Genomic DNA, 25,364 nt, shown 5'->3' with positions numbered 1-25,364 from the left:
TTATTCTTCCACTTTGTGGATGTTTACATGCTTGGATTTTGTGGGGTTTGGAATCTTCATAAAGTAGCCCATTTCAATTTTTTTTTTTTTTTTTGGTCGAAGCCCATTCAATCTCACTTCTACTTCTTAACCTCTTGGCTGGAAGCTTTATTTTTCTAACTCGTTGGCCACTTTTTAGACCAAGAATCAGATACCCTTGATTAAAAAAAAGAGAGATCCCACAAGGATCAGTAGCTGTTTTTCAAATTTCTCCCCAAAAGTATTAACCTTAGGTGCAATTAATTACAAAACATCTTCTGAATTTTCATGCTATGAATATTCACAATACAGAAACTGGCTTTTCTTATAAACATATATTGTAATGCCATGGAGTCCTTGAGAATTTGCTCCTCATCCATTTGCAGAAAAGATTACACCTTCACTGTGCCATTAATTGTATATATAGATCACATATTATCTGACAGTTGACACATCCTATCTCCAATGTTTAAGAAACTTATGCTGTAGTACTTTTCAATTTACAATATTGCTACATGAGCAAGCCAAGTGGACATTTAATTCACCTTGGCAAAATGATTGAAAGAGTGAGCCCATTTGAAGTAGGATCATTAATTGTAGACTCATTATCTGGAACAAGTCTGTCTCTACCTACAGCAAATATTGCTGGTTGCTTTGGTTCAGGAAGATCATCTGTTGATTCACTTCCCAGTAAAACAACCACAGCTGCCATGGTGGGTCTTTCTACAGGGTCTTCTTGCACACACAAAAGTCCGATATGCATGCACCTCAAAACCTCTTCTGTTGGGCAACTTTCCATCAACCCAGGTTCCACAAATTCCAGTTCTTTTCCATCTTTCCATAGTCTCCATGCCTATCAATTGTGTAACCACAATTATGCCTTATGAAGTTAATCTCCGTTTTGCAGCTAATTGAACTTAATAAGTAAGACTATTATTCAAAGTGGACAAAAAAACATACATATGCAAGGAGTGTCTTGGCATGCTCTGTTAGATAGAACCCACTATTCCTCTTCCCACTAATAATCTCAAGCAAGATTACCCCAAAGCTGAAAACATCAGATTTTACAGAAAATAGACCCTCCATTGCATACTCTGGAGCCATGTATCCGCTGTTTCAAGTATAAGAATTAGCATGTTCTCTTCTAATTATATTTGCAAATTTCGGATGGAAGTTATGAGACTCTAAAATTAAATAAATAAACGTAAAGAAGCATACTCACTATGTTCCTACAACTCTTTTAGTGTTAGCAGTGCTCTGGTTTTCACAGAATATCCTTGCCATGCCAAAGTCTGATATTTTGGCTACCAATTCATGGTCCAACAATACATTGTTGGGCTTTAAATCCCTGTGAATGATTTTGAGTCGGGAGTCCTCATGAAGATACAGAAGTCCTCTGGCAATTCCTTCAATAATGTTGTAATATGTTTGCCAATTGAGTTCAGCTCGTCGTTCCGAATCTGAAATTCAGCAGTAGACAGATTCAGTACATGTCATATCATGTTTAAGGGTAAAAGAACATTGTAGCAGAAGAGTGGGCTGAACAAACCAAAGATAAAAGTATCAAGGCTTTTATTTGGCATGTACTCATACAAAAGCAGCTTTTCCTCTCCCTCATATCCACATGCCAAGAGGCGCACAAGGTTTCTGTGTTGAAGTTTTGCAATGAGTATGACCTCATTCTTAAACTCCTCTAAGCCTTGCCATGACTTCCTTGACAGTCTTTTAACAGCTACTTCTTTCCCATCTGGTAGCAAACCCTGAAAAAATATTTCCAAAATCAGGTACGTGTTTGGGGGTATGAATCAATACTTTGACACATATAGAACTAACTACAATAGATGGTATTACCTTGTAAACAGTACCAAACCCTCCTTGTCCAAGCTTGTTTGAATCTGAAAAGTCATCTGTAGCTATTTTTATAGTAGCTAGATCCATGAAGGCCAGCTCCTCAGAACTTATGAATTTGCCTTCTTCTGTGACTGTGACTCCAGTGGGGTTTGCTAAATCACGTAATAGTATATGCTCGCGTTTTTCTTCATCTGCAGAAAAAATCAATAAATTAGTAATTCTAGTTGGTAATCCTACATTAATTCAGAAGAGTTTTCCAATTTTGATTCATGTACCTTTGACTTTTTCCAATGCCTTTCTCCTCCGGATATGGAAACCACAAAATGCAATGAGAACTGCTAATAGTATAAGGGATGCACATGCAACCACCACCTTCCAAGTCTTCAGTTTATCCCCTGCTTGTTAATGGGAAGAACTTCCTCCTTGAATTATAATTTACCATGAACATAATACGAATTTCAACACTGTAACAAGTTCAGTTACTTGCTTTTGGTTCAAAAGTTACACTCTACATATAAATATGCATGCACTCAGATGATTATTAAAAGAAAACATTTGTTACGTCTCTAACCTTTGGAATATGGATAAATTAACAGGGAACTTGAGATGTCGTTAAAAAATCGGTAGAGCTCAAACCTCACATTGCAATTCCTGCTAACAACAGATCCACCTTGGCGAGAAGAGCAGCATGCCTGAAGATCCCCTAAAGCAGAATCCAAACAGTTTTTGCAGTCACTTTGAGGGATGTCTCTAGTGCACTGTTGTAGACCATAAATAGTTTCCTGTCCGGAAAATTTAATTTGTCCAGTTGCAAACATATGCTTAGGAGGACTAAAGGCAGCCTCACCGGAGAGGTTTTTCATTAAATAGATCAAAACATTATTGAAATGAGCTGGGTTTGATACATTCTTCTCCAGACTATCCTGCTCTGGATACTTTCCAGTATAAACCATCATTGAAAAGAACATCTGGAAGGAATAGCGAACCTGACATATTTCGTACCATATCAGTGCATCTTTTGTTTTACAACTTTTTAAGATTTCCTGGCTTGCATCATTGACGCAATTCTGACAAGCAGTGGAGTTCACATCCCCTCTACAAAGTGCTTGTCCATAGACTATATCAGGGCTATTACCAATAGTGTCGTTGTAGAAACCACCCGAGATGGAAGTGTTGGATGACAATGACTCAAGGAGCTGCATAAGATTATTTTCAAATGGGCTATTAGGAGTGTAGTTTCTGGCATCAGGTGAACAGAAAGTGAAAAGAGGATCTGCATCTGCAGCAGAAAGAGCAGCGGACATTAATAGTGGTATAATTATGAAAAGCATTACAGAAAGTATTGTATCTTTGTCCATTTTCCAAAATGGGAGCACAGTAGACACAAATTTAGCCCAACAACAAAAAAAGACTGAAAGATATACTGGCATTTCATGATATTAGGCCTCTCTGACTTTTCAAATTTGACTACAAAGTTTAACCACTAGTTTGAATATGGTTAAGCTAATGATCATAGCACAGAAACTTCCTTGCTGATGCTCTGAATAAAGTCATTTTGCGTGGTGATAGAGGCCAAGAATATTATATTTGGAAGATTAGAATATTTGATTAATCATAGCCTTTGGCATCTTGGTTACATACTATACATTTAGGCCTCATTTGGCGCATAAGATAGGATTGTATAGGATATTTGGGCGTATTTCAACCAAGAAAGGCATGGGAGTCTTTGGGCGTATTTCATACGCTATTTCTATTTTTATAACAGCATGGTATGCTCAAAGAGTTCAGTTGGTCTGCAGGTGCCAGTTTGAATAATTTGGTATACATAAATTCCCAGAGCTACATGTGTGCTTACACAGAAACAACTGTTTTTCTTTAGTTTACTAAGTTGACTTTGATTATGAATATACATGCATCAAAAGTCAAGTGTCTCTTACATAAGGCGAGGGTGTTGATACAACCATTTAGGTGTGTAAATATCCCCATCCTTTCAATGGGAGTATTTATAATTCATCCCCATCCCTAAAATAACTTATGCTTAAGGAAAAATCTGATGTGGTCTGGAGCCTTAACTCACTACATAAACAACTGTAACCTTTGATTTATATTGAAACATTTGAGTCTTATGTGCAGTTCCCACGACATAATTATATAAGAAATTTAAAATTCAAGATGCATAAGAGAAGATTTCTTCAATTGGAATTGATATTAGTTTAATATTAATTGATACCTATTATATGCTTAAAGAAAAGTAGAAAATGTCATTGGGGCTAACCGGCCAATTGACTCCCTTTAGTCTAATTCGTATGAGCCTAGTTGAAATTATAAAATTTTACATTGGGTATTTCAAGCCTATGTGAAACATGTCACTTTCACAAATTCATATACATGTTTCAAATAGATAAAGATATCATTGCCTAAAAAAATTGGTAAAGAGATGAAAAGTCAAAAGTTCAATACAAGATTAGCAAATTTATCCAAATTTGTACTATATTTATCAACTTCATTATCAATAAAAAAGCTATAGGGGTTGGTAGACCCCATTTACCCACCAAGTCTTCGCCGCTGACCCTCCCTATTCTTTAAGCCTTCTTTGTAAACACTGTTCATTTAGAAAAATCCGATCTCTAATAAAATAACTTGTGCTTAAGGAAGTCTGATGTGGTCTAGAACCTTAACTCACTACATAAACAACTATAACCTTCGATTTATACTGAAAATTTAAGACTGTGCAGTTTCCACACACAGTTATATATGTACAAAATTTGAAATTCAAAATGGAAAAGAGAAGATTTCTTCAATTCAAATTCATATCAGTTTAATATTCACAATTTTTGGTCTCTCTATTAATTATTTTTCTTACAGATCAAGTAAAGTCAACCACTAACAGGAATTGGGTATAATTTCTCCACTAACAGATAAACAATTAACACTTTGTGCCTCTTAGGACAAAGCATCAGGGGCATAACAATTTTACTGCTCTATGAATCAGCTTTGTTACCGTGGCACAACATTAGAAACTGTTAGTCCATTGATAGAGCTACTATCATCACCAGTCTCGTTATGATCAGTGAATCTTCCCATGGAGAAGGCAGGTTTTTCAGGTTGGCTGAGACTGACAGATTCACTTTTCAACATTACTATAGCAGAAGACATGGTTGGCCTGTCATATGCATCCTCTTGAACACACAACAATCCAATATGGAGATATCTTAAAAATTCATCTGGATCACATGAATCAACCAGTAATGGATCAATTAGCTCCAACCCTTTTCCTTCATTCCATAATTTCCATGCCTGCATATCATCATTCAATTGGATAAGCTTTAAGCAGTGGTTCAATAGCAATGTCACTCAGACAAAGTGTTATACAATTTAAGCCCGATTAACTTACATATGCTAAGAGGCTAGGAGCACGTTTTATTAGATGAAAGCTGGCGTTCCTTCTCCCAATTATGATCTCAAGCAAGAGTACTCCGAAGCCAAAAACATCAGTCTTGACAGAATACAGTCCCTCCATAGCATATTCTGGAGCCATGTATCCACTATTCCAACACAAAAATTCAAAATATATAAACGTTTAGGAGCATAAGTGGAGAGTGAAAGTGTACACATAATAAATAATGGTTGAAAATTTAGAAATCAAGCACTTACTAAGTCCCAACTATTGTAGCAGTATTAGCTTGTCCTTCACTTCCTGCAAAGATCCTTGCCATGCCAAAGTCTGAGATTTTTGGGTTCATGTCATTGTCTAATAATACATTGCTGGCTTTCAGGTCTCTATGAATGATTCTAAGTCGGGAGTCCTCATGCAAATAAAGAATTCCTCTCGCAATTCCACTGATAATGTTTATACGACTGCTCCAATTAAGCAGTGCACGTTTCTTTGAATCTAATTACCATCATAAGATTAAGACAGAAATGGAAAATATTTACCATGTAATGCTGAACTTTGGCATAATTGATCATAAATCCCAATGATAAAGAAATACACAGCGTTACAAGAGAGATTAACAAACCAAATAGAATGACATCTAGGCTGCTGTTTGGCATGTATTCATATACAAGCAGTTTTTCCTCTCCATCCACACAAAACCCCAAGAGCCGGACAAGATTTTTATGCTGAAGTTTCATTATCAGTAAAACTTCATTTGTGAATTCCTCTGAACCTTGCTCGGAACAGCTTGAAAGCCTCTTAATCGCCACTTCCTTTCCGTCCCTCAGTATACCCTGAGAAAGACCAGATTCTTTTTGAAATCACAGAAACTTAATACTAACCAAGCAGACATGTGCAAAATTTTAATAATATATGTGTTAAAGAAACAATGCTATTACCTTATAAACAGGGCCAAAACCACCTTCTCCCAGCTTATTTGAATCAGAAAAATTGCCAGTAGCTGCATGTATAGATTGCAAACTGATATAGGGGTACTCCTGAGCTTTTGGGTCATTTCTTCCTTTAAAATTTTGTTCATGGAACAATGTATGTCCTATAATTTCACCATCCTCTGAACAGAGAAAAAAATTAAAAAACCTGCTCACAGGAATCAATTGTAGTGAGCTTTAAGTAAACTTTCCCATAAGCCTTATTACCTTTATTTCTTTTTCTCATTGCAAAGCAGACACAGGAACCCAAAAGTATTAGTGCCAGACATGCCGACACAATTGTAAGGATTGTGATCAGCCATATTTTCCTTCCACTGCCTGCAATCATTTGCAATTTATAATTGATTTCCCTTGGGAATGCTCTAATAACATGTGTCTCTTTACAAGTACTTACCCTCCCGTTTGTTATCATTTGGAGAGCTAGGAATAGAAGCTTCAGTTGCACCATTATAGAAGGCATATAACTCATACCTCAGATAGCAACTACGACTGAGAAGTCTTGCTCCGATGGAGAAATAGAACGACCTTAAAACATCTTCCATGGCTCTCTCAAGGCATTTATCACAGTCATCTCCAGATAAGTCTGTAGTGCACTGCACAACAGCATATACCATGGTATCCTCAAAGGGTACTTCTCCAGTAGCATACATGTTAGCTGAAACATTATAAGCCGCTTGGATAGCAAGGTCACTCAGCGTCTCCTTCACAACAGACTCAAACTTTTCTGGGTCTGAAATATTCTTCATGTTAGCTTTGGCAATGTTGTCTTCTACATTCAAACTGCCAAAGAAATTCTCATTGGAGTAGCGCAACTGGCACCTTTCCTCCCATACAACTGCTTCTTTTGAGTTGGGACAAAGGGTCACAATGTCTGATTGTGCTGCGCTTATGCAAGTGTGACAGATATCAATTGTAACATAGTCAAGGCACATATAGAGACCATAAACTCTATCTGGGTCATTTCCAATGGATGTATTGTACAATTTGGAAACAGAAGCATTGAAAGGTAATGAGTTGAGTAGACTGTCGAGGTTTTTCTGAAACGGACTATTATCTGTATAGTTACTAGTGTTTGTGCATATCGAATAAGGAGGGTCAGCATAAGCAAGCTCACAAAGGAGGGTGATGATGATGAGAAAACCAAGCAAAAACAGTGGAATGGTTTTCAGAACACTTGGGAAAGGACCCATTTATTGTCTCTCAGTGATTGCATACACTAAGAATTATGACTACAATCATATCAAAAGATGAGGACCACACTATATATAGCAAAGTGTACTAATTTTCCTTCCCTTTGGCTACAAGAAAAATATATATGCATTCTATGAACAATCTCTGAATTATTGGATTCATAGGTAATTTCTTGGAAGAGTTGTCAATTATTTCTTGGCTAAAATCACATCAATAGATCGACGTTCTAAGAATTTACCACTGAACCACTTTGCAGATTTTATTTTATGTTTTTTATGACTTAAATAAGCAGAGGAATACAATTTAAGCTTTATGTATTAATCTATTCTAGGCCAATGTTATTTTTTATTTTTCAGTCATTTTGTCAAGTAGTTTCTGGCATGGGGTGTTTGACTTCTCATCCCAGAAAACAACCCTAAACATATAAAAATCAAGATTCCGGACAGGATCGAGTCTTACCAATCAATTGGCTGAAGTTTCCTGGAAAGTGTTCTCAGTTACATGTTTGTTTATTATTCCAGTCCTTAGCACGAGCTTAAGAATTTTTTCACTGAAAATGTTAAACTAATAAATTATGGCAAACACGTCACAATAAATGAAATGCAATTGTAACATGCTTAGAGACTTTTTTTTTTCCTTATATAATTAATGTAAATGGTTAGCGTAACCCACAGGCCACGACTAGAATTAAACTTCACTAGGTTTGCACTGTCCGGGTTGACTCAGTTGTTGCTCAAAACCATGAACCAAACCAATCTAATTAATCATTTTGGATTCTTTATAAACCAAAACCAACTAAAGTCTAAAGTAATACTAAACTAAACCAAACCAATCTTGGTTTGGTCCATTTTAGCGGTTTGGGGAATGGGGAGAGAGAACAAAGAATAAGCTAAGTGAGAGTTGAAGATGAATATGAGAAAAATATAAAGAAATTAAAGAAGAAGATGGAGTTGCGAAGAGAAAAAAGAGATGGAGGCATTGATTAGAGGTTGAGATTAAGAGAGAAGAAGGGATGGAGGCATAGATTAATGATTTAAACTATTTGTAAACCGCCTAACCCAAACCAAACCGAATGTTTGATTCACCAATAAGGGTTTAGTCGAGTTGGTCAAGTACATGGTTTGCTCACATGCGGTATGAGGTTCGATTCCACAAAGGTACTTATCTAGCTATTTGCTAGAGTTTCCTACCTCTCAAAGATCGTAGGGTTAGGACTTAGGAGGGGGCCCAGTTTGAAATTTGAGTTTTGCCTAGGGGACTTTCTAGTATTAAAAAAAAAACAAAAAAACAAAAAAAATGTTTTTAATTCGGTTTATGTATAGATAAAATTTTGTGTATAAAAATCAAAGCAAGCTGTCTCGAATGAATTGGTTGGTTTAAAAGCTATTTACACTTACACTCTTTGAGATTTATCCCCTTTTCACATACATCTTGTGGGGTTTCAAAAATTATACATACACTCTCTGAGGTTTCAAAACTATTGCATATAACTCCCTGCAAAATAAAACAATAAATATACAAAGAAGAAGATATTTGTATTGAGGTTGAACCTTACATTTTGAGTAATCTTATTAGGCCATTCCATCCCTCAACATACATTTTTGCATATTTTCTCATCAATTTTTGTTTCATTATAGTAGGTTATGTACAACAGTTTTAAAACCTAGTGTATGTATAATTTTTGAAACCCTATAAGGTGTATGTAAAAAATAATAAATCTCAGAGGTGTAAGTGTAAATAACTCGTTGGTTTAATGGGTTAAATCTCTACCCCTGAACTTCAGTGCTCAGACAGCTCAGTTGTTTACAATTTTCTTTTTAGATTCGGGCTTCAACTGGCATTTTCAGGCCCAAGCTTGGCGCTGGTCCAACTTAAGTCTTAAGAAAGTGAAGGCAGTTCATGTTGTAAACCTCACCCAGCACTTAGGCCCAATACAGGCTGACCAAAATGCCCTCCACGCAAAACCAACCATGGTCTATATATAAGGACACTACTTGGGTCACCCCTTGGGGGTACCCCAAGGTCACCCCTCCCCCAAAATAGCAATTTTGGTAATGCCGGCGTATGATCGGAACCGTTCACTTTTTACATCACATATTATAGATCATCTCTGCAAAAAATCAACTCAATCGGAAATCGTTTAATTATATTACTGTTGTTGATTAAATAGAAAAAATTAACGGTTTGACCAAAAAATCACTCTTTAATTGAAAACCATCAATTTTTTCTACTTAATTGACAACAGTTATATAACCAAACGATTTCCGATTGATTTGATTTTTTGCAGAGATGATTTATAATAGGTGATCTAAAAAGTGAACGGTTCCGATCATGCGCCGGCATTACCGAAATTGTTATTTTGGGGGGGGGGGAGGGTGGACCTTGGGGTACCCCCAAGGGGTGACCCAAATATTTTCCTATATATAATTGGCTCACTTCAGGTTCAGACACAAACAGACAACACTGGTCACCTTCCCTCCTCACTGTACTCACTCCTCAGCTATGGCACTCACTCTTAAAAGACTTGCAGCTGCATTCGGCTACACTCCCCATCTGCAACAAGTTCGAGCCTTGTCTCCGTTGCGCTTTGCCACTTGTTACAGCTCCTTCTTGTGCTCCGACTCGTCTGGTAAGTCCCCAAACTGCTTGTGAAAATGTCTCTTCGACAATCTATTTGACATTAACTACCAGTTTCGCACATGCCCTGTATTTTAAGATTAGTGGACAGTGTGGAAACCAAACACCAAGAGTTTCAAAAATGGCCTAATGGAGGTGGGTCTTTCCACAAGTCTGCCAGCATTGACCCAACAGTTTTCATAGAGTTTGGTGCTGTTGTTCATTCAAAATCCATTGTGGGTGAACATGCTCATATTGGTTCTGGAGCTATTATTGGACCTTGTGTTACAATTGGGCAATCAACAAAAATAGGGTAATAATCAAATTTTGTAGTTGACATTGTCTTTGTAGAATTAAGAATTATTTGATTTTGATGGAGTTACCATGTTGTCTAATTTTACAGATTCAATGTCGCACTCAGTAATTGCACTATAGGCAATTCGTGTATAATCCACAATGGCGTATGCATTGGTCAAGATGGTAAGGCTGCTTACTATAGGCTTTGGTCCATTTGGAGCACCTAATGAAAGTTAAAGAAAATATCAAAATTTTTTTGGTTGGAATCTGATCTTGACGAATCATATTTTGTATTGGAATTGTATTCAAAAGCATATTGGGAATGCTGCTATGAATCAACTTAGTTATGATTTGATATGAACAGTGTTTGATGTGTACCGATTGATATAGATATCTGATGTTCGCTGTGATGTTGTTTAACTACAGGATTTGGGTTTATGGTGGATGAGCATGGGAATATGTTAAAGAAGCCTCAAGTTAGTGATACTTTTTTGTACTCAAACTGAAGTCTACTTTATTTTTCTTTCTCTTTCTTTTGTGTTTGAGCATCTTTATCTCTCCTAAATGAGATTGTGAAACTTAAGCGTTTCAGAATCAACATATTTATTTCTTTAGTGGTCCGTCACATTGCATTATGTGGGCATGAGTTCTTCATATATATGACTTGTATGACCATAAGAGGTTATGTATGCATATGCATGCAACTTTAGAAATGTAAGTATCTTATTGTGTCTTTTGTGTTCTTCATTCCATCCCCAAGATGCTGAATGCTAGGATAGGGAACTATGTGGAGATCGGTGCAAATACATGTATTGACAGGGGCAGGTGAGAAATATAGCCTTTGTGTTTTACAATGATGTTGCATGCATGCTTATATTTTTGTGCTCAGATTCTGTTGAGTTTGAATACTAATTATAACTTACATTGGTTTATACAGTTGGAGAGATACAGTTGTAGGGGATCATTCAAAGATAGATAATTTAGTTCAGGTTGAATTCTTTCTTTTGCATCGTTTCTAACTTTCCTGGAATCTACAATTACCAGTTTGCATGGGTTTGCAGATTGGTCATAATGTAGTTATTGGGAAGAGTTGCATGCTTTGTGGACAAGTTGGGATTGCAGGCTCAGTTACGTACGTTCTTTCTCTCTCTCCAATTTTTTTATTTTTATTTTTTTTCTGATTTATAAGGTTCACCATGGTATATGATCCACTTTCACTTCAATGACTTAACTTTTAAAAAATCTGCGATCTGCCAAAGGTAATGATTATGTCCTCTTTGTTCTCTTGTAGGATAGGAGACTACATAACTATGGGGGGAAGGGTAGCAGTTCGTGACCATGTCTCCATTGTATCAAAGGTATTTGCCAAAATACAAGGAGCCAGTCTAGTAGTAACCTAAAACTAGTCATGACTTGTGACCTGTCGAACAACACAGTATTCTATTTAAAATATCATATCAGTTCTGATTCTACTTCTGAAGTTTGGTGTTGTTGGAAAGGCCCAAGAATCTTACTTTCTTTTTAATTTTTTAATTTTAATTTTATTCTTCTTCATGCTCTCCCATTTCGTAATATACTGAGGAGTATGGTTGAATATCTATTTACATGGACTTTGCAGGTACGGCTTGCTGCTGCTAGCTGTGTCACGAAGGATATTAAAGAACCTGGAGACTATGGTGGCTTCCCAGCTGTAAGTATCGTCTTGTACTTTTCGTCTGAGAAATGAAAAAGAAGAAAATACTTTTTCATATTATTGTGTACCGAAAATAATGGAGTTGGTGTAGAGTGATTGTTGGACGTTATATCAAATGGATATATAAATAATGTAAGTTGCTTTTCAGGTTCCAATCCGTGAATGGCGAAGACAAGTTGTAAGCTACTGTCGGACATCAAAAAAGCGGAACCCTTAGAATCATTAGAAAGGGGAATCAGGTTCCGCTCTTATGTTATTAAACCCTTGTTCTGTCATTATGAGCTTGTGAGGGTTTGACAGTGCTTAGCAAAAAGGCAACTACTCCAGGAATTGTAATCAGGTTGTTAATGTAATTTGTTGATTGCTCTACAATTTGTTATTTCTAAATTCATGAACTGCTGAATGGGCCTTTTCTTCATGTATTGAACCACTTTCATCAAACAAACAGAAACAATAAATAAATAAAAATTCTTCTATGATAAATGTCCAATACCAGAGTTTGCATGTGAAAGTAATATGAAATAACAAACTTAACCTGATACTTCTTAATAGAGCTTGATAAAATTGAATCTACATTATTGCTTTGAATAACCGGAGCCCCGAATAGGTTGCTGAAAATACATTAAGCACTTGTCTCCTTTTACAATTTTCAGTCTCATTCATGGACCACTAGATTTCTGTCAGCCGTGAAGATTTTAAACAGAGAATCAATTGTGAAGTTTTAACAAGGCATAAGTCACAAGTCAAGATCTTGTTGAACTTTTAATACTGGTTAACCAATAATTCTTAAGTCTATTCATTTCTTATGACTATAAAAGAGGCTTAGAAATATTGATACTTCACCAATGTAATAGTATGTGCAGATTATATTGACATATTGTTGAAAAATGATCAGTAAATTACAAACAAGAACATGAAAGTAAGGCCATATAATAAATTTACTGGAAAACATCTAATACAATAATTGAAGATTATTCCTCCTCCATTTCTTGGAAGCATGGCGTAGCTTAATTTTCTTCTTCTTACCAGAAATCTTGCCATCTGAACCAATAGGTAATTTACCTTGCAAGTCTATCCCATGATGCTTACTCTTGATTCCCCATGTTTTATATTGAACCCTAGTTTGTAAAGCCGCCTTCAATTCTGCAGTTGCATTTGATATGGAATTGCGAATAGCTTTCCAAACTTGTGGATTGGCATTCACATAATCAATCACTTGACGGGTTCTGCCTCTCCTTTGATGAAAAGAAGGTATGGTTTTCTCCCCAACTCTGTCCTGCCCATAATAGAATGTTAAAAGTGTGTCATCATAGTAAATGCTGGAGTCCTTGTTGGAGTTTTCAATTTCAAGGGCATATAAGATAGAGCCATTTTGACCCCCATTGTTTGGGATGGTGATATCCACAATGGTATAGTTAGGGGAGCTTGGGCGTAAGCCCAGCCATAGACATAAGGCTAGGAGGCCCAGGAGGGCTAGGATTTGCAGAAGCCACAAATAGAAACTCTTGGTTTCACACATTTCTCTGACTGAGGTCTGAGGATCAGATTGACATCTAATTTTCAGATAAATTGGGTTGCACTAATTGTTTAGGTGAGAATTGAGAAGGAGAAGAAGGAGATAAGTGTTTAATTTTGCAGGAAGCAATGTCACATGAAGGAATATCAGAGTGCTTGTTATCTAAGTTACAAGAGTATATATTCTTTTCTTCAAGGGTGACAATTTAACTCTTAGAACGTCTAATGGGATTTCAGCCCCACTAAACAAACCTTAATGTTTAATCTTTGTAAGATTGATCTTGTGGTGTAGCTTTATGTTCATCTACCGCCAGGGTGTAGACATTAGTGATGATGTAAATGGAACTCTTTGGAATTAGACTCAGCCATACATATTATTACAAAGAGGGGATTGAGATAATTGTTATTCTTCAGGACTTGGGTTGAAGAGTACCGTATGACTATGTAGACGATGATCTGGAAAAAGAAGCTGAAATTCTTCTGTCCAAAAGATTAGCATCAAAGGGAGAAATGTTCTTTCCATTTACTTCCTAGGAAACATGGAAAGCATATGAAAGCAAATTAAGAGGACCAAAAGTTAAGGGAACAAGAAAAAAGCTAGTTAGCATCAATTGGTTAATAAAGTTTGAATTGGACTGGAATCAATGACTCAAATCAGAGTGTTTTCGGTGATAAACTAGCATCAACTTCAAACCCTCAAGTATGTATTTGGTTCTCTCTCTCTTCCTTTCCCTGCCTCAGCCGCCGTTGGGCAACGGTGCCGGTTGGCACTGAGAGAGGAGGGGAAGCGGTGTGAGATTGCTGGGTTGGGTGTATATTTAGATTTTGAATGCTCTAATTCTTTAAATTTTTAATAAATATATCAATATTTGTCTTCATATTATAAATATGTTGCCATGTTAGTCGTGTTAATGATAAACAAATAAAACCAAACATGATTATTAAACAGGTTAATCGTGTTGTGTCGTGTAACATGTTTAACAATTATGTCATGTACAGATTTAAGAAAGTTGACACGTTTAATAATTGTGTTGTATTTAACTTGACTATAATTGGGTATGTATATATCTTAAACACCACACGAACACAAACAAACACAAATTGTTACCCCTCCATGGGAGTGGGGTAGGGTTCTTTGTTGTTTTTTGTTTTTTTAGCCCTTTTGCCAGTACTCAGTAGTATTATTTCCCTAAATTCTTATTGCTCCAATTAATTTTTTCAATTTTTACTTTTCAACTTATGTGTCATTAATTTATTCATCACGGTTCGAACAAAATAAAAACTTTTGAGGATAAAAGTTCAACCCCAAAAGCATACGAAAATGGAAACCAAACCAGTTCATTGAAATAAAAAAGAAAAAAGTTAAAGGAAAAGATTCTCCAGCTCAGGTGAAATAGACAGGACATCTCCTATGTTTAGAAGATGGCAAGATCAAACCATCGTGGCCCACATCTAAATCACAGTTGGCGTACATCCGATGGCGCTTTGTGTCCCATGCTGAAATCTTAAATCTAATCCTAGACGTCAGCTCTAGGCGAAAATGAAATACAACCGTTCCTTTTGCACGATCATTCAGTAATGCCATCCAACGCTTCTTACTCACCATTAAAGTGGGCCCACTGAACGATCCATTTATCACCGTTGAGTTCTTGGGTTCTTGATAAAACGGTTGCAATAGCGACTTGACTGACTCGATCCGTTGATTCTTGTAGTAAACAGCCCCGTCCATTGAATCATAGAATATGCCAATAACATGGTTCGGGTTTTGGGCCGTGGCATTGAATGTTAATGGTATGCCCGGTTTGAACAAACCGGGTACCGTAAACTCATGGATATAAAACCTTGGACGGTGTGGGCGTAGACTAAGCCATAGTATGAAAGTTATCATACCAAGAAAAAGAATGAGCCCCAAGAAAATGGCACATAAAAGCTTGGTGACCCGGGTGGGGAGGCTTTCGCGGACCCGGTGCTCCGGTGGGGACGGGGCCGGCAACCAGTTGGGGGTGTACATTTTTGGCAGAGATGGAGGAATATTTGGGAAGAAAGGAGACAATGTATTGAATTTTGTAGGAAGACATTAATGTTACTTGAGAGGGAATACAAGAGTTGGGCGCTTGATTGTTATCCAAGTTACATGCAGGAGCCAGGAGGATATGTTCTTTTCTTCTAGCCTTCTAACTAGGGAGACCATTTAACTTTTTGTAACGTGTGATGGGCTTTCAGCCCTTAATGATTAGACTCGAACGAAGCTAGGAAGCAATGTTCGCTAAAAAACCCCCCTCAGGGTTAGGGTTGGAGTTAGAGATACGAACCTAACCCATTCATGCGATACATTTGCTTTGATGCCATGTTAAACGCATTGGTAGAATTTTTTCTTAAAAATTAATTGGCTTGTAATGATAAATTAAATGTTCTAAAGATATCCAGATGATGTAGAATTACTAATAGTTAATAGTTGTTATAGATTTATGTTGAATTGTCATGACATCACTAGTAGAAACCAAAGAAGGATTGCAGAGTATCGATTCAAAGATTGTACATGGTCATCAGTCATATATGTTTAGGACTTAGGAGAATTAATTGATGTTATTCTTGAGGAGGTGGAACAGTATTGTAGGACTATATAGACAATGATCTGGAAAAAGAAGCTGAAAATTCTGCAACTTCTTCTCTTCAAAATATTAGCATCGATCAGAAAGAAATGTCCTTTCCATTTACATCCGAGGAAACATGGAAATCATATGAAAGAAAATTAGAGTGTTAAGTGAAAAAAAAAAAAAAATGTATTTGGAATGCTTGAATGCCTTGCTGACCCCAACTGGTAAATAAAGTTCCATTTGGGTTGGAATCAATGACTCAAATCAAAAGTGTTTTTTGTGATAAACTAGAATCAACTTCAGACCCCCAAGTATTCGCTAGCTTTAAGGAGTATTTTGCAAGCAGCATCTAGAAAAAAAATCACCCTTTATTTGTTGTGAATTAATATGGAATTCTGCTAACACCATTAATGCCTCTGCAAACCGGCAAATGATATATCCTTGGGATTTCATTTCGGTTTCTAAAGTTAGAGCAGTAGTACATTCAACCTAATATCAATTAGTAATAAGTGGAAAAAGTTAGAAACACATTATATTTTATATTGTAACACAAGATTTAACATTCTTAATGTGGTATATAATATTAGTACATAGTGTGTATACACTTCTTGAAGTATTAAGGTGGCCTCAAAAGAACTGTTTTGAGTGGGGCAGTAAAATATGAACAGAGGGTTAACATAATTTATGTATACCAATAATGGGTACGTATTAGTAATTCATGTTAACATGCACCGCAAATCAAATAATTTTGAACCAATTAATTTAGAGAGATTATGCAACAAATGAAGTAAATTACAACTCTTGTGGTCACTAAGCAAATCCAAAGCTTCTAACCCCAAAAGCACACCAAACTAGAAACCAGATAATGAAAAAAAAGAAAAGGGAAAAAGAATTCAAAGGTTGCTCCAACTCAGGTAAAATAGACAGGACATCTCTTATTTTTAGAAGTGGGCAAGATCGAGCCATCCTGGCCCACATCAACATCACAGTTGGCGTGCATCCGGTGGCGCTTACTATTCCACGTGGAAATCTTAAACCTAATCACAGACGTAAATTCCAGGCGAAACACAACCGTTCCTCTGGAGCGATCATTCAGGAACTCCATCCAACGCTGGCTATTCACAGTTAAGCTGGCCCCACTGAAAGATCCATTTACCACAGTTGTGTTCTTGGGCCCTTGATAAAACGGTTGCAGTAACGACGTGATCGACCCGATCCGTATGTCCTTATAGTAAACCGACCCGTCCATCGAATCATAAAATATGCCAATGTTATGGTTGGCGTTACGGGCCGAGGCATTGAACGTAATCTCCGCATTCTCAAACCCGTTGGCTTGACCCAAACCCGGAACCGCAAACTCATGGATATGAAACCTTGGACGGTGTGGCCTTAGACTAAGCCATAGTATGAAAGTTATCATACCAAGAAGGAAAAGAAGGCCTAAGATTATGGAACATATAAGCATGGAGACCCGGGTGGTGAGGCTTTCGCGGACCCGGTGGGCGTAGTACCGGGCAGTGTGCTGACGCTTGATGGGTTGTCGCTGCTCCGGCGTGTCGTACTGGATCGGCAACCGCCCGTTGTTGTGGGTGTACATTATTTTTGGTAGAGAATTTAATAATATTTGGGAAGAGGGAGACTTTGATGATGAATAGGATTATAGGAGTGAGGTGTGTTTATGTAGTGAAAAAGGTGGCGGGGAAGTGAAGGGACGTTAAAGAATTTTTTTGGGTCTTTTGCATGGGGAAGAAAAGAATAAGTGACATTGTTAATTATATGATCGAATTGGTTTATGTACTCTATGTTGCATATACAGGTCACATACATATATTGTGGTTTATTTTTGTGTTAAACAGATAATTAGGCTATATTATATTTGCTTTAGCTAATTAATTAATATTCGTGCATCTTCGAATTGAACATTATGAATCAAAGAATATGAGTGCCAGTTGATAGATTTTGATAGGAGGTTGATTGGCTTTAGAGATTAGCACAGTCGGAAAGGAGCCCAAAGTTATAAATATTTTTGTAAAGGTAGTTTGCACATGATGCCATACGTAGAGCACAGTACTTGTATAAGAATTTAATGTATAAAGGTTTTTTACAGCCTGTGGAAAGTATATATACGAATTATAACTATAACATATAAACTAATTAACTAGTTATTGGTCTAGTAATAATTCTTTTCGTAATGATGGAAGAGATCACAACTTTGGCATACTATAATTTCATTTTGTCGCTTATGGCATGCAGTCTTTGCCATGCATTATCTCTTATTAGTTTAAGTGAAAATTTCTGTAAACTCATGCTAAGGACCGAATAATAAACAAACTGAATGTTTGAACACGTTACACTTTGCAGGAAACTAGAGCCAATTGATTGGTTAGAGAGAAGTCAATTAAGGATTTTTTTTTTTTTCCTTGGAAGAGAAGCCAAACACCCTACTTATAACAATAAGCTAGAATATAATGGGTAAGTTTAGAATCTTATATTCCTATGCTTAAAGTAATATATAGAAGTCAGAACAAAAAATAAAAAGAAGTCATATATAGAACGTAAAATAGATCTGCAAAATGGTTCAGTGGTAAAGTCGTGGGATGAATATTGATGTGATTTTAGCTTCTTAATTAATTAAACTCTTCCAAGAACTTAACTTACTTATTAATTCAATGACAAAGGAGAGTATATTTGTCTCGTAGCCAAAGGTCAAACAGGAAGAACAAGTACAAATAACTATATATAAAGTGGTGTATTAATCTTTTGCTATGGTTGTAGATCATTATTCCTAGTGCTAAATAGCCTAGGTCTGAGAGAGACAAAATATGGTTCATTTCCCAAGTGTTCTGAAAACCATTCCACTGCTTTTGCATTGTTTTATCATCATCAGTAACTTCCTTTGTGACATTCCTTATGCTGGTTCTTCTAATGTGGTATGCTCAGGCGCTAACTAAACAGAGAATAGTCCGTTTCAGAAAAACCTCAACAGCCTACTTAATTCATTACATTCCAATGCATCTGTTTCCAAGTTTTACAACACCTCCACTGGAAATGTCCCACACAGAGTTTATGGTCTCTACATGTGCTTCGGCTATGTTACAATTGATACCTGTCTCAATTGCATAAGCACAACACAATCAGACATTGTGACCCGTTGTCCCAACTCAAAAGAAGCAATTGAATGGGTGGATGCGTGCCTATTGCGCTACTCCAATGAGAATTTCTTTGGCAGATTGTATGTACCAGTTGACAACGTTGACCCAGTTACGTATAGGTATACTTTGGGGACAAATATTTCAGACCCCAAAACGTTTGAGTTTGTTTTGAATGGGATGCTGAGTGATCTGGCTAAGCAAGTGACTTATAATGCTTCAGCTAACATGTATGCAACAGGAGAAGCATCCTTTGGAGATAAAACGATATATGCTTTTGGGCAGTGCACTTCAGACTTGTCTGTAGATAACTGTGATAAATGTCTTGTAAATTGGCGCTTATTCTTCAGTCACAGTTGCTATTTGAGGTATGAGCTCTTCGCCTTCTATAATGGTGCAACTGAAGCTTCTCCAAATAATAACAATGGAAACGGTAGGTACTTGTGAAGAGTGTATCTTTTCTTACGTAAATTATGCATGTTATTAATTATAGCTTTCACAAGGGAAATCAAATTATAAATTGTAAATGATTGCTCCCAAATGCAGGCAGCAGGAAAATATGGCTGATCGCATTCCTTACAGCAAGCATGGCGGTATTACTTTTGGGTTCCTACTTCCTAGCATATATATGTAAGTTTATGTGGCTGAAATTGTATATATAGAACTTTCTCAAAGTGACATATCCCTATTGAAGTAACCACTGCTTAATGCTTATCCCATTGAATGATGATATAAAGGCATGGAAATTATGGTATGAAGGAAAGCTGTTGGAGGAAATTGATCCATTACTGGTTGATTCATGTGATCCAAATGAATTTTGAAGATATCTCCATATTGCATTGTTGCGTGTTCAAGAAGATGCATATGACAGGCTAACCATGTCTTCTTATGCCTTGTCCTAATAAGCACAAAGTTGAAATTGTGTATCTGCAAGAGGTTAGATGATCTGCAAGAAAAAGTGTTTAATAGAGAGACCACACATTGTGAATATAAAGTATATATCGAATTTTAATTGAAGAAATCTTCTCTTTTCCATCTTGAATTTAAAATTTCATAAATAATTATGTTGTGGCAACTGTACATAGGCTTAAATTCTCAATATAAAGTGAGTTAGTTTCCATACTACATCAGACTTTTCCTTGTTATAAGTTATTTTATTAAATATTGACTTTTGCAGTACAAAGAAGGCTCAAAGATAGGGAGGGGGAGTCTGGTCTTGATTATAAGGATGATATAATTTCATCATTCACGGCAATTATGACTTCTCTTTTATTTAGTGAAGAAGAACCTTATTAATACTCCCACCAAAAGGATGGGGCTAATACGTACATGCATTTGACTTTTGATTCTTCTCACATAGGAATATCAAATATGGTCCGACGGAAAAGGTATGCTAATCAATCAAAGTATATGTTGTTAGCTAATACAGGATATACTAAAACCAAATGGTTTGTTTTTTAGAATCATACTAACGACTCTGCTTATATTTGAAATTAACTCCAAAATTCATTTCCAATCAACCTTTAGACCAAGCTGACATTGGCACTGAGTGTGATGGAATCAAACCTAAACTAGGATTTATCTAACATAACAGTAAGGCTATGATATCAGCATGAAAACTGAATGCATATAGTCGCTAAATGTTAGTGAATTTACATAATATTAGAAAATCTGATGTTGAAGGTGATACATTGGCGCCTTGACTTTGTGTGTTTGAGAATCAATGATATGTGGGGCTGTGATCAATGGCTTTGAGTAGGGGTGGATTCAGTAGTATATTCTTATGCTGTAATCTTCTTTTAAACACATTTATTGCTTGTGACGTCTTTGCCATTATCTATTAGTTTAGGTGAAAAATTCTTTAAACTGGTGCCAAGGACTGAAAAATAAACAAATTGAACGTTTGAACATGTCAATTGAGTACACTGTATAGGAAATTAGAGCCAAATGATTGGTCAGAGAGAAGTGAATTAAGGGCTCTTTTCCTTGGAAGAGAAGTCAAACACCCTACGTGGCAAAATTACTGAAAAATAACAATAAGCTAGAATAGAATGGATAAGCTTATAATCATATTTCCTCTGCTTAAAGTCATATGTAGAATTCAGAACAAAGAAAAAGTCATGTATAGAACTTAGAATAGATCTGCAAAATGTGATTTTAGCTTATTAATTAATTACAACTCTTCCAAGACATTACTTATTAATTCAATGACAGAGAGTATTTTCGGCTTGTAGCCGTTAAACAGGAATTAAGAACAAGTAGAATTAACTATATATAAAGTGGTATTAATATTTTGCTATGATTGTAGATCATTCTTCTTAGTGATGCAAGAACTGAGAGACAAAATATGGGTCCTTTCCCAAGTGTTCTGAAAACCATTCCTCTGCTTTTCCTTTGTTTCCTCATCATCATCAACTTCCTTTGTGGCCTTTCTTATGCTGTTTTTTATTTGAGATGCTCAGACGTTAACTATACAGATAATAGTCCGTTTCATAACAACCTCAACAGCCTACTCAATTCATTACCTTCCAATGCTTCTGTTTCCAAGTTTTACAATACGTCCACCGGAAATGACCCAGATAGAGTTTATGGCCTCTACATGTGCTTCAGCTATGCTACAATTAATGCATGTCATAATTGCATAAGCACAGCACAATCAGACATTGTAACCCTTTGTCCCAACTCAAAAGAAGCATTTGAATGGGGGGAGGTGTGCCTATTGCGCTACTCCAATGAGAATTTCTTCCACTGATTGAATGTATCAGACAATGCTGGCACAGCTAATACAGAGAAAATGTCAGACCAAGAAAAGTTTGAGTTTGAGTCTGTTTTGATTGGGACATTGACTGATCTGGCTAAGCAAGCGGCTTATAATGTTTCAGCTAACATGTATGCAACTGGAGAAGCACCCTTTGGAGATAAAACGATATATGCTTTTGTGCAGTGCACTCCAGACTGATCCATAGATGACTGTGATAAATGCCTTCAGAGAGGCATACAAGATATTGTAAAATGGGACTTTTTCTTCACTAGTGCAAGACTTATGAGTCGTAGTTGCTATTTGAGGTATGAGTTCTATGCCTTCTATAATGGTGCAACTGAAGCTTCTATTCCTAGCTCTTCAACCATAACAAAGGAAACGGTAAGTACTTGTAAAGAGTGGATCTCTTTTTGCACAAATTATGCATGTTATTTATTATAGCTTTCGCAAGGGAAATCAATTATAAATCATAAATGATTGCTCCCAAATGCAGGCAGCAGGAAAATATGGCTGATCACAGTCCTTACGATTAAGAAAGCATGGCGGTACTACTTTTGGGTTCCTAGCATATGTAAGTTCATCTGGTTGAAATTGTGTAGCACTTTTTCAAATTGATATTGCTATTGGACCACTGCTTGCTGATCTCATTGAATGATGCATCATATGCAGGCATGGAAATTATGGAATGAAGGAAATAGGTTGGAGCTAATGGATCCATTACTGGTTGATCTAGATGAATTTTGAAGATATTTCCATGTTGGTTGTTGTGTGTTCAAGAAGATGCATATGGCTGGCTAACTATGTCTTCTGATGCAAGCATAAGTTATTTTATTAAATATTTGACTTTTTCGGTACAAAGGAGGCTTTAAGAATAGGGAGGGGGAGTCTGGTCTTGATTATAGGGATGATATAATTTCATCACTCACAGCAATAATATGTTCTCTTTTATTTAGTAAAGATGAACCTTATTAATACTTCCATCAAAAGAAGGATGGGGCTATTTCCACACCCTTAAATCGTTAATTTTGTGGAAGACATTTGACTTTCGAATATTCTTCTCATACAGGAATATGATCCGATGGAAAAGGAACACCAATCAATCAAAATACCTGTAGTTAGCTAATACAGGTTGCTAAGACCAGATTGTTTATTTTTTAGAATCATACTAATGATCTGCTGCTTATATTTAATTGAAATTAGTTCAACATGTATAGATATAAGAATAATGTATAAAGGTTTCTTACAGCCTGTGGAAAGTATATATACGAATTCTACTAGAACATAACATATCAACTAGTTTTTGTCTAGTGATAATTCTTTTTCCAATGTTGAAAGAGGTTCCTAACATTGGCGCGCGTGTTACTATTTCATTTTATCGCTTGTGACGTCTTTGCCATTATCTCTTAGTTTCGATGAAACATTCTATAAACTTGTGTCAAGGACCAAATATTAAACAAATTGAATGTTTGAAAATTTCAACTGAGTATACTTTCCAGGAAACCAGAGCCAATTGATTGGTAACGGGAAGAGAAGTCAAACACCTTACTTCTGAAAAAATATAACAATAAGCTAGAATAGAATGGATAAGCTTATAATCTTATATTCCTCTGCTTAAAGTCATATAAGAAGTCAGACAAAGAAAATGTCATATATAGAACATATAATAGGTCTGCACAGTATGTGATTTTAGCTTACTAATTAATGACAACTCATCCAAGAAATTACTTATTAATTGAATGACAAAGAGAGTATATTTTGCTTGTAGCCAAAGGTCAAACAAGAAGAAGAAGAAGAAGAAGAAGAAAAACAATTAGCTATATAAAGTGGTATTAATCTTTTGCTATGATTGTAGATTATTATTCCTAGTGATAGATCTGACAGACAAAAATATGGTTCATTTCCCAAGTGTTCTGACCATTCCACTGCTTTTGCTTTGTTTTCTCATCACCCTCCTTTGTGACCTTTCTTATGCTGATTTTTTTAGCTGCTCAGAAGTTAACTATACAGATACTAATAGCCCGTATCAGAAAAACATCAACAGTCTACTCAATTCATTACCTTCCCATGCTTCTGTTTCTAAGTTTTACAATACCTCCACAGGAAAAGACCCAGATAGAGTTTATGCTCTCTACATGTGCTTCGGCTTTATTACAATTGATGCCTGTCACAATTGCATAAGCTCAACACAATCACAATTTGCGACAGCTTGTCAAACCTCAAAAGAAGCAGTTGCATGGGCGGATACGTGCCTATTGCGCTACTCCAATGAGAATTTCTTTGGCAGATTGAATGTATCATACAACACTGGCACAGGTAATTCGGAGAAAAATATTTCAGACCCCGAAAAGTTTGAGTTTGTTTTAATTGGGATGCTGAGTGATCTGGCTCAGAGAGCAGCGGCTTATAATGTTTCAGCTAACAACATGTATGCTACTGGAGAAGCACCCTTTGGAGATAAAACGATATATGCTTTTGTGCAGTGCACTGCAGACTTATCTGTAGCTGACTGTGATAAATGCCTTCAGAAAGGCATACAAGATATTGAAGAGTGGAACTTTTTCTTCACTAGTGCAAAACTTCTCAGTCGCAGTTGCTATTTGCGGTATGAGTTCTATGCCTTCTATAATGGTGCAACTGAGGCTCTTATTCCTAGCTCTCCAGATAATAACAAAGGAAACAGTAAGTACTTGTGAAGAGTGTATCTGTTTTTTAATTTACACAAATTATGCATGTTATTAATTATAGCTTTCACAAGGGAAATCAGTTATAAATCACAAATGATTGCAGGTAGCGAAAGGAATGTTGGAATTAAGGTCCTTAACTGATAGCTTATTAGGTAGTTAAAATGAGTTAATCAGTTTTTAAATAAAAGAAATGTGTTAGTCATGTTAGCTGTCCTTTTGGACAGGTGTCAATACCTTATAGGGTCTTGTCTTTGTGGCTGGGAAGAGATCACAGTCTCTCCTTTTCTTTTCTGTTACAACAGCCAAAAGCTATATACACTATTGCTTGTAATTATCATATACAGTGGAATGAATTGATACAAAAGCACTACGTGTGCTCCAAGAGATTTCAGACTCCATTCTTCCTTCTTTAATTCTTTGCTAATTTCTACTGTATCTCAACATGGTATCAGAGCCCAAGGTTTGATTTGAGCTGGGCGTTGTCACTGTGTAACGGGTGAGAGAAATCCAACAGAGAATACTCTCAACTCAGAAATGGCAGGAGCTGGTGGTGAGCTACGGGCTCCCATCTTTGATGGTACTGAATTTGAGTTTTGGAAAGTTAGG

At 36.4% G+C, this 25,364-nt stretch overlaps 7 protein-coding genes and 1 pseudogene across 8 annotated transcripts; 3 read left to right on the top strand and 5 right to left on the bottom strand.

Annotated features, from left to right (window-relative positions):
* Nucleotides 1-401: 401 nt before the first annotated feature.
* LOC147298615 (cysteine-rich receptor-like protein kinase 15) lies at nucleotides 402-3,227 on the bottom strand. The gene is made up of 7 exons (XM_086245286.1): nucleotides 2,441-3,227; nucleotides 2,145-2,264; nucleotides 1,870-2,060; nucleotides 1,568-1,778; nucleotides 1,241-1,478; nucleotides 979-1,129; nucleotides 402-871 (listed from the first exon to the last, which is right to left on the bottom strand). The coding sequence occupies exons 1-7, from the start codon at nucleotides 3,225-3,227 to the stop codon at nucleotides 560-562; spliced, it is 2,010 nt and encodes a 669-aa protein (XP_086101412.1). The 3' UTR covers nucleotides 402-559.
* A 1,518-nt stretch (nucleotides 3,228-4,745) lies between these two features.
* Nucleotides 4,746-7,445, bottom strand: LOC147298614 (cysteine-rich receptor-like protein kinase 10). The gene is made up of 7 exons (XM_086255611.1): nucleotides 6,650-7,445; nucleotides 6,463-6,573; nucleotides 6,205-6,377; nucleotides 5,889-6,099; nucleotides 5,524-5,761; nucleotides 5,264-5,414; nucleotides 4,746-5,166 (listed from the first exon to the last, which is right to left on the bottom strand). The coding sequence occupies exons 1-7, from the start codon at nucleotides 7,443-7,445 to the stop codon at nucleotides 4,867-4,869; spliced, it is 1,980 nt and encodes a 659-aa protein (XP_086111737.1). The 3' UTR covers nucleotides 4,746-4,866.
* A 2,470-nt stretch (nucleotides 7,446-9,915) lies between these two features.
* LOC147298610 (putative UDP-3-O-acylglucosamine N-acyltransferase 2, mitochondrial) lies at nucleotides 9,916-19,155 on the top strand. Of its 2 annotated transcripts, XR_015122458.1 has the most exons (12): nucleotides 9,916-10,075; nucleotides 10,168-10,375; nucleotides 10,466-10,542; nucleotides 10,786-10,835; nucleotides 11,120-11,184; nucleotides 11,297-11,348; nucleotides 11,421-11,491; nucleotides 11,651-11,717; nucleotides 11,978-12,049; nucleotides 12,201-12,392; nucleotides 13,202-13,303; nucleotides 19,105-19,155. XR_015122458.1 is itself a non-coding variant. In XM_086245342.1 (10 exons), exons 1-10 carry the CDS (start codon nucleotides 9,949-9,951, stop codon nucleotides 12,267-12,269), a joined length of 858 nt encoding a protein of 285 aa, XP_086101468.1. In that variant the 5' UTR covers nucleotides 9,916-9,948; the 3' UTR covers nucleotides 12,270-12,488. The 2 variants fall into 2 exon arrangements, 1 of the variants encoding a protein (XP_086101468.1); XM_086245342.1 differs by lacking the exons at nucleotides 13,202-13,303; nucleotides 19,105-19,155 and having other exon boundaries at nucleotides 12,201-12,488.
* Nucleotides 12,923-13,636, bottom strand: LOC147298613 (protein NDR1-like). The gene has a single exon (XM_086245413.1). The coding sequence runs from the start codon at nucleotides 13,569-13,571 to the stop codon at nucleotides 13,005-13,007; it is 567 nt and encodes a 188-aa protein (XP_086101539.1). The 5' UTR covers nucleotides 13,572-13,636; the 3' UTR covers nucleotides 12,923-13,004.
* On the bottom strand, nucleotides 14,952-15,578 carry LOC147298612 (NDR1/HIN1-like protein 10). Its single transcript, XM_086255552.1, has one exon. The coding sequence runs from the start codon at nucleotides 15,576-15,578 to the stop codon at nucleotides 14,952-14,954; it is 627 nt and encodes a 208-aa protein (XP_086111678.1).
* On the bottom strand, nucleotides 17,029-17,763 carry LOC147298611 (NDR1/HIN1-like protein 10). The gene has a single exon (XM_086245357.1). It carries the CDS (start codon nucleotides 17,759-17,761, stop codon nucleotides 17,075-17,077), a length of 687 nt encoding a protein of 228 aa, XP_086101483.1. The 5' UTR covers nucleotides 17,762-17,763; the 3' UTR covers nucleotides 17,029-17,074.
* A 2,505-nt stretch (nucleotides 19,156-21,660) lies between the features above and the next one.
* On the top strand, nucleotides 21,661-22,818 carry LOC147298609 (cysteine-rich repeat secretory protein 38-like; annotated as a pseudogene).
* Nucleotides 22,819-23,963: 1,145 nt separating this feature from the next.
* On the top strand, nucleotides 23,964-24,767 carry LOC147298608 (cysteine-rich repeat secretory protein 38-like). The gene has a single exon (XM_086255384.1). The coding sequence runs from the start codon at nucleotides 23,964-23,966 to the stop codon at nucleotides 24,765-24,767; it is 804 nt and encodes a 267-aa protein (XP_086111510.1).
* Nucleotides 24,768-25,364: the final 597 nt, after the last annotated feature.

The sequence above is a fragment of the Dryas octopetala genome, chromosome 1 (assembly GCF_963921425.1).
Source record: "Dryas octopetala chromosome 1, drDryOcto1.1, whole genome shotgun sequence".
Classification (NCBI taxonomy): Eukaryota; Viridiplantae; Streptophyta; class Magnoliopsida; order Rosales; family Rosaceae; genus Dryas; species Dryas octopetala.
Note: the sequence above shows the minus strand (reverse complement) of the source record. Positions and strands in the feature narration are given on the sequence as shown.

What these genes read in the sequence shown, in the direction of transcription:
- LOC147298611 (XM_086245357.1), bottom strand. Translation starts at nt 17,761, where the DNA reads ATGTACACCCACAACAACGGGCGGTTGCCGATCCAGTACGACACGCCG.
- LOC147298613 (XM_086245413.1), bottom strand. Translation starts at nt 13,571, where the DNA reads ATGTGTGAAACCAAGAGTTTCTATTTGTGGCTTCTGCAAATCCTAGCC.
- LOC147298614 (XM_086255611.1), bottom strand. Translation starts at nt 7,445, where the DNA reads ATGGGTCCTTTCCCAAGTGTTCTGAAAACCATTCCACTGTTTTTGCTT. An exon ending in AAATGATAACAAACGGGAGG is followed by an intron (nt 6,574 to 6,649) that starts GTAAGTACTTGT and finishes AAATGATTGCAG; the next exon opens with GCAGTGGAAGGAAAATATGG. An exon ending in AATGAGAAAAAGAAATAAAG is followed by an intron (nt 6,378 to 6,462) that starts GTAATAAGGCTT and finishes TTCTCTGTTCAG; the next exon opens with AGGATGGTGAAATTATAGGA.
- LOC147298612 (XM_086255552.1), bottom strand. Translation starts at nt 15,578, where the DNA reads ATGTACACCCCCAACTGGTTGCCGGCCCCGTCCCCACCGGAGCACCGG.
- LOC147298615 (XM_086245286.1), bottom strand. Translation starts at nt 3,227, where the DNA reads ATGGACAAAGATACAATACTTTCTGTAATGCTTTTCATAATTATACCA. An exon ending in AAAAGAGTTGTAGGAACATA is followed by an intron (nt 1,130 to 1,240) that starts GTGAGTATGCTT and finishes TACTTGAAACAG; the next exon opens with CGGATACATGGCTCCAGAGT. An exon ending in CCAAGACACTCCTTGCATAT is followed by an intron (nt 872 to 978) that starts GTATGTTTTTTT and finishes CACAATTGATAG; the next exon opens with GCATGGAGACTATGGAAAGA.
- LOC147298610 (XM_086245342.1), top strand. Translation starts at nt 9,949, where the DNA reads ATGGCACTCACTCTTAAAAGACTTGCAGCTGCATTCGGCTACACTCCC. An exon ending in GGGCAATCAACAAAAATAGG is followed by an intron (nt 10,376 to 10,465) that starts GTAATAATCAAA and finishes CTAATTTTACAG; the next exon opens with ATTCAATGTCGCACTCAGTA. An exon ending in GGGATTGCAGGCTCAGTTAC is followed by an intron (nt 11,492 to 11,650) that starts GTACGTTCTTTC and finishes GTTCTCTTGTAG; the next exon opens with GATAGGAGACTACATAACTA.
- LOC147298608 (XM_086255384.1), top strand. Translation starts at nt 23,964, where the DNA reads ATGGTTCATTTCCCAAGTGTTCTGACCATTCCACTGCTTTTGCTTTGT.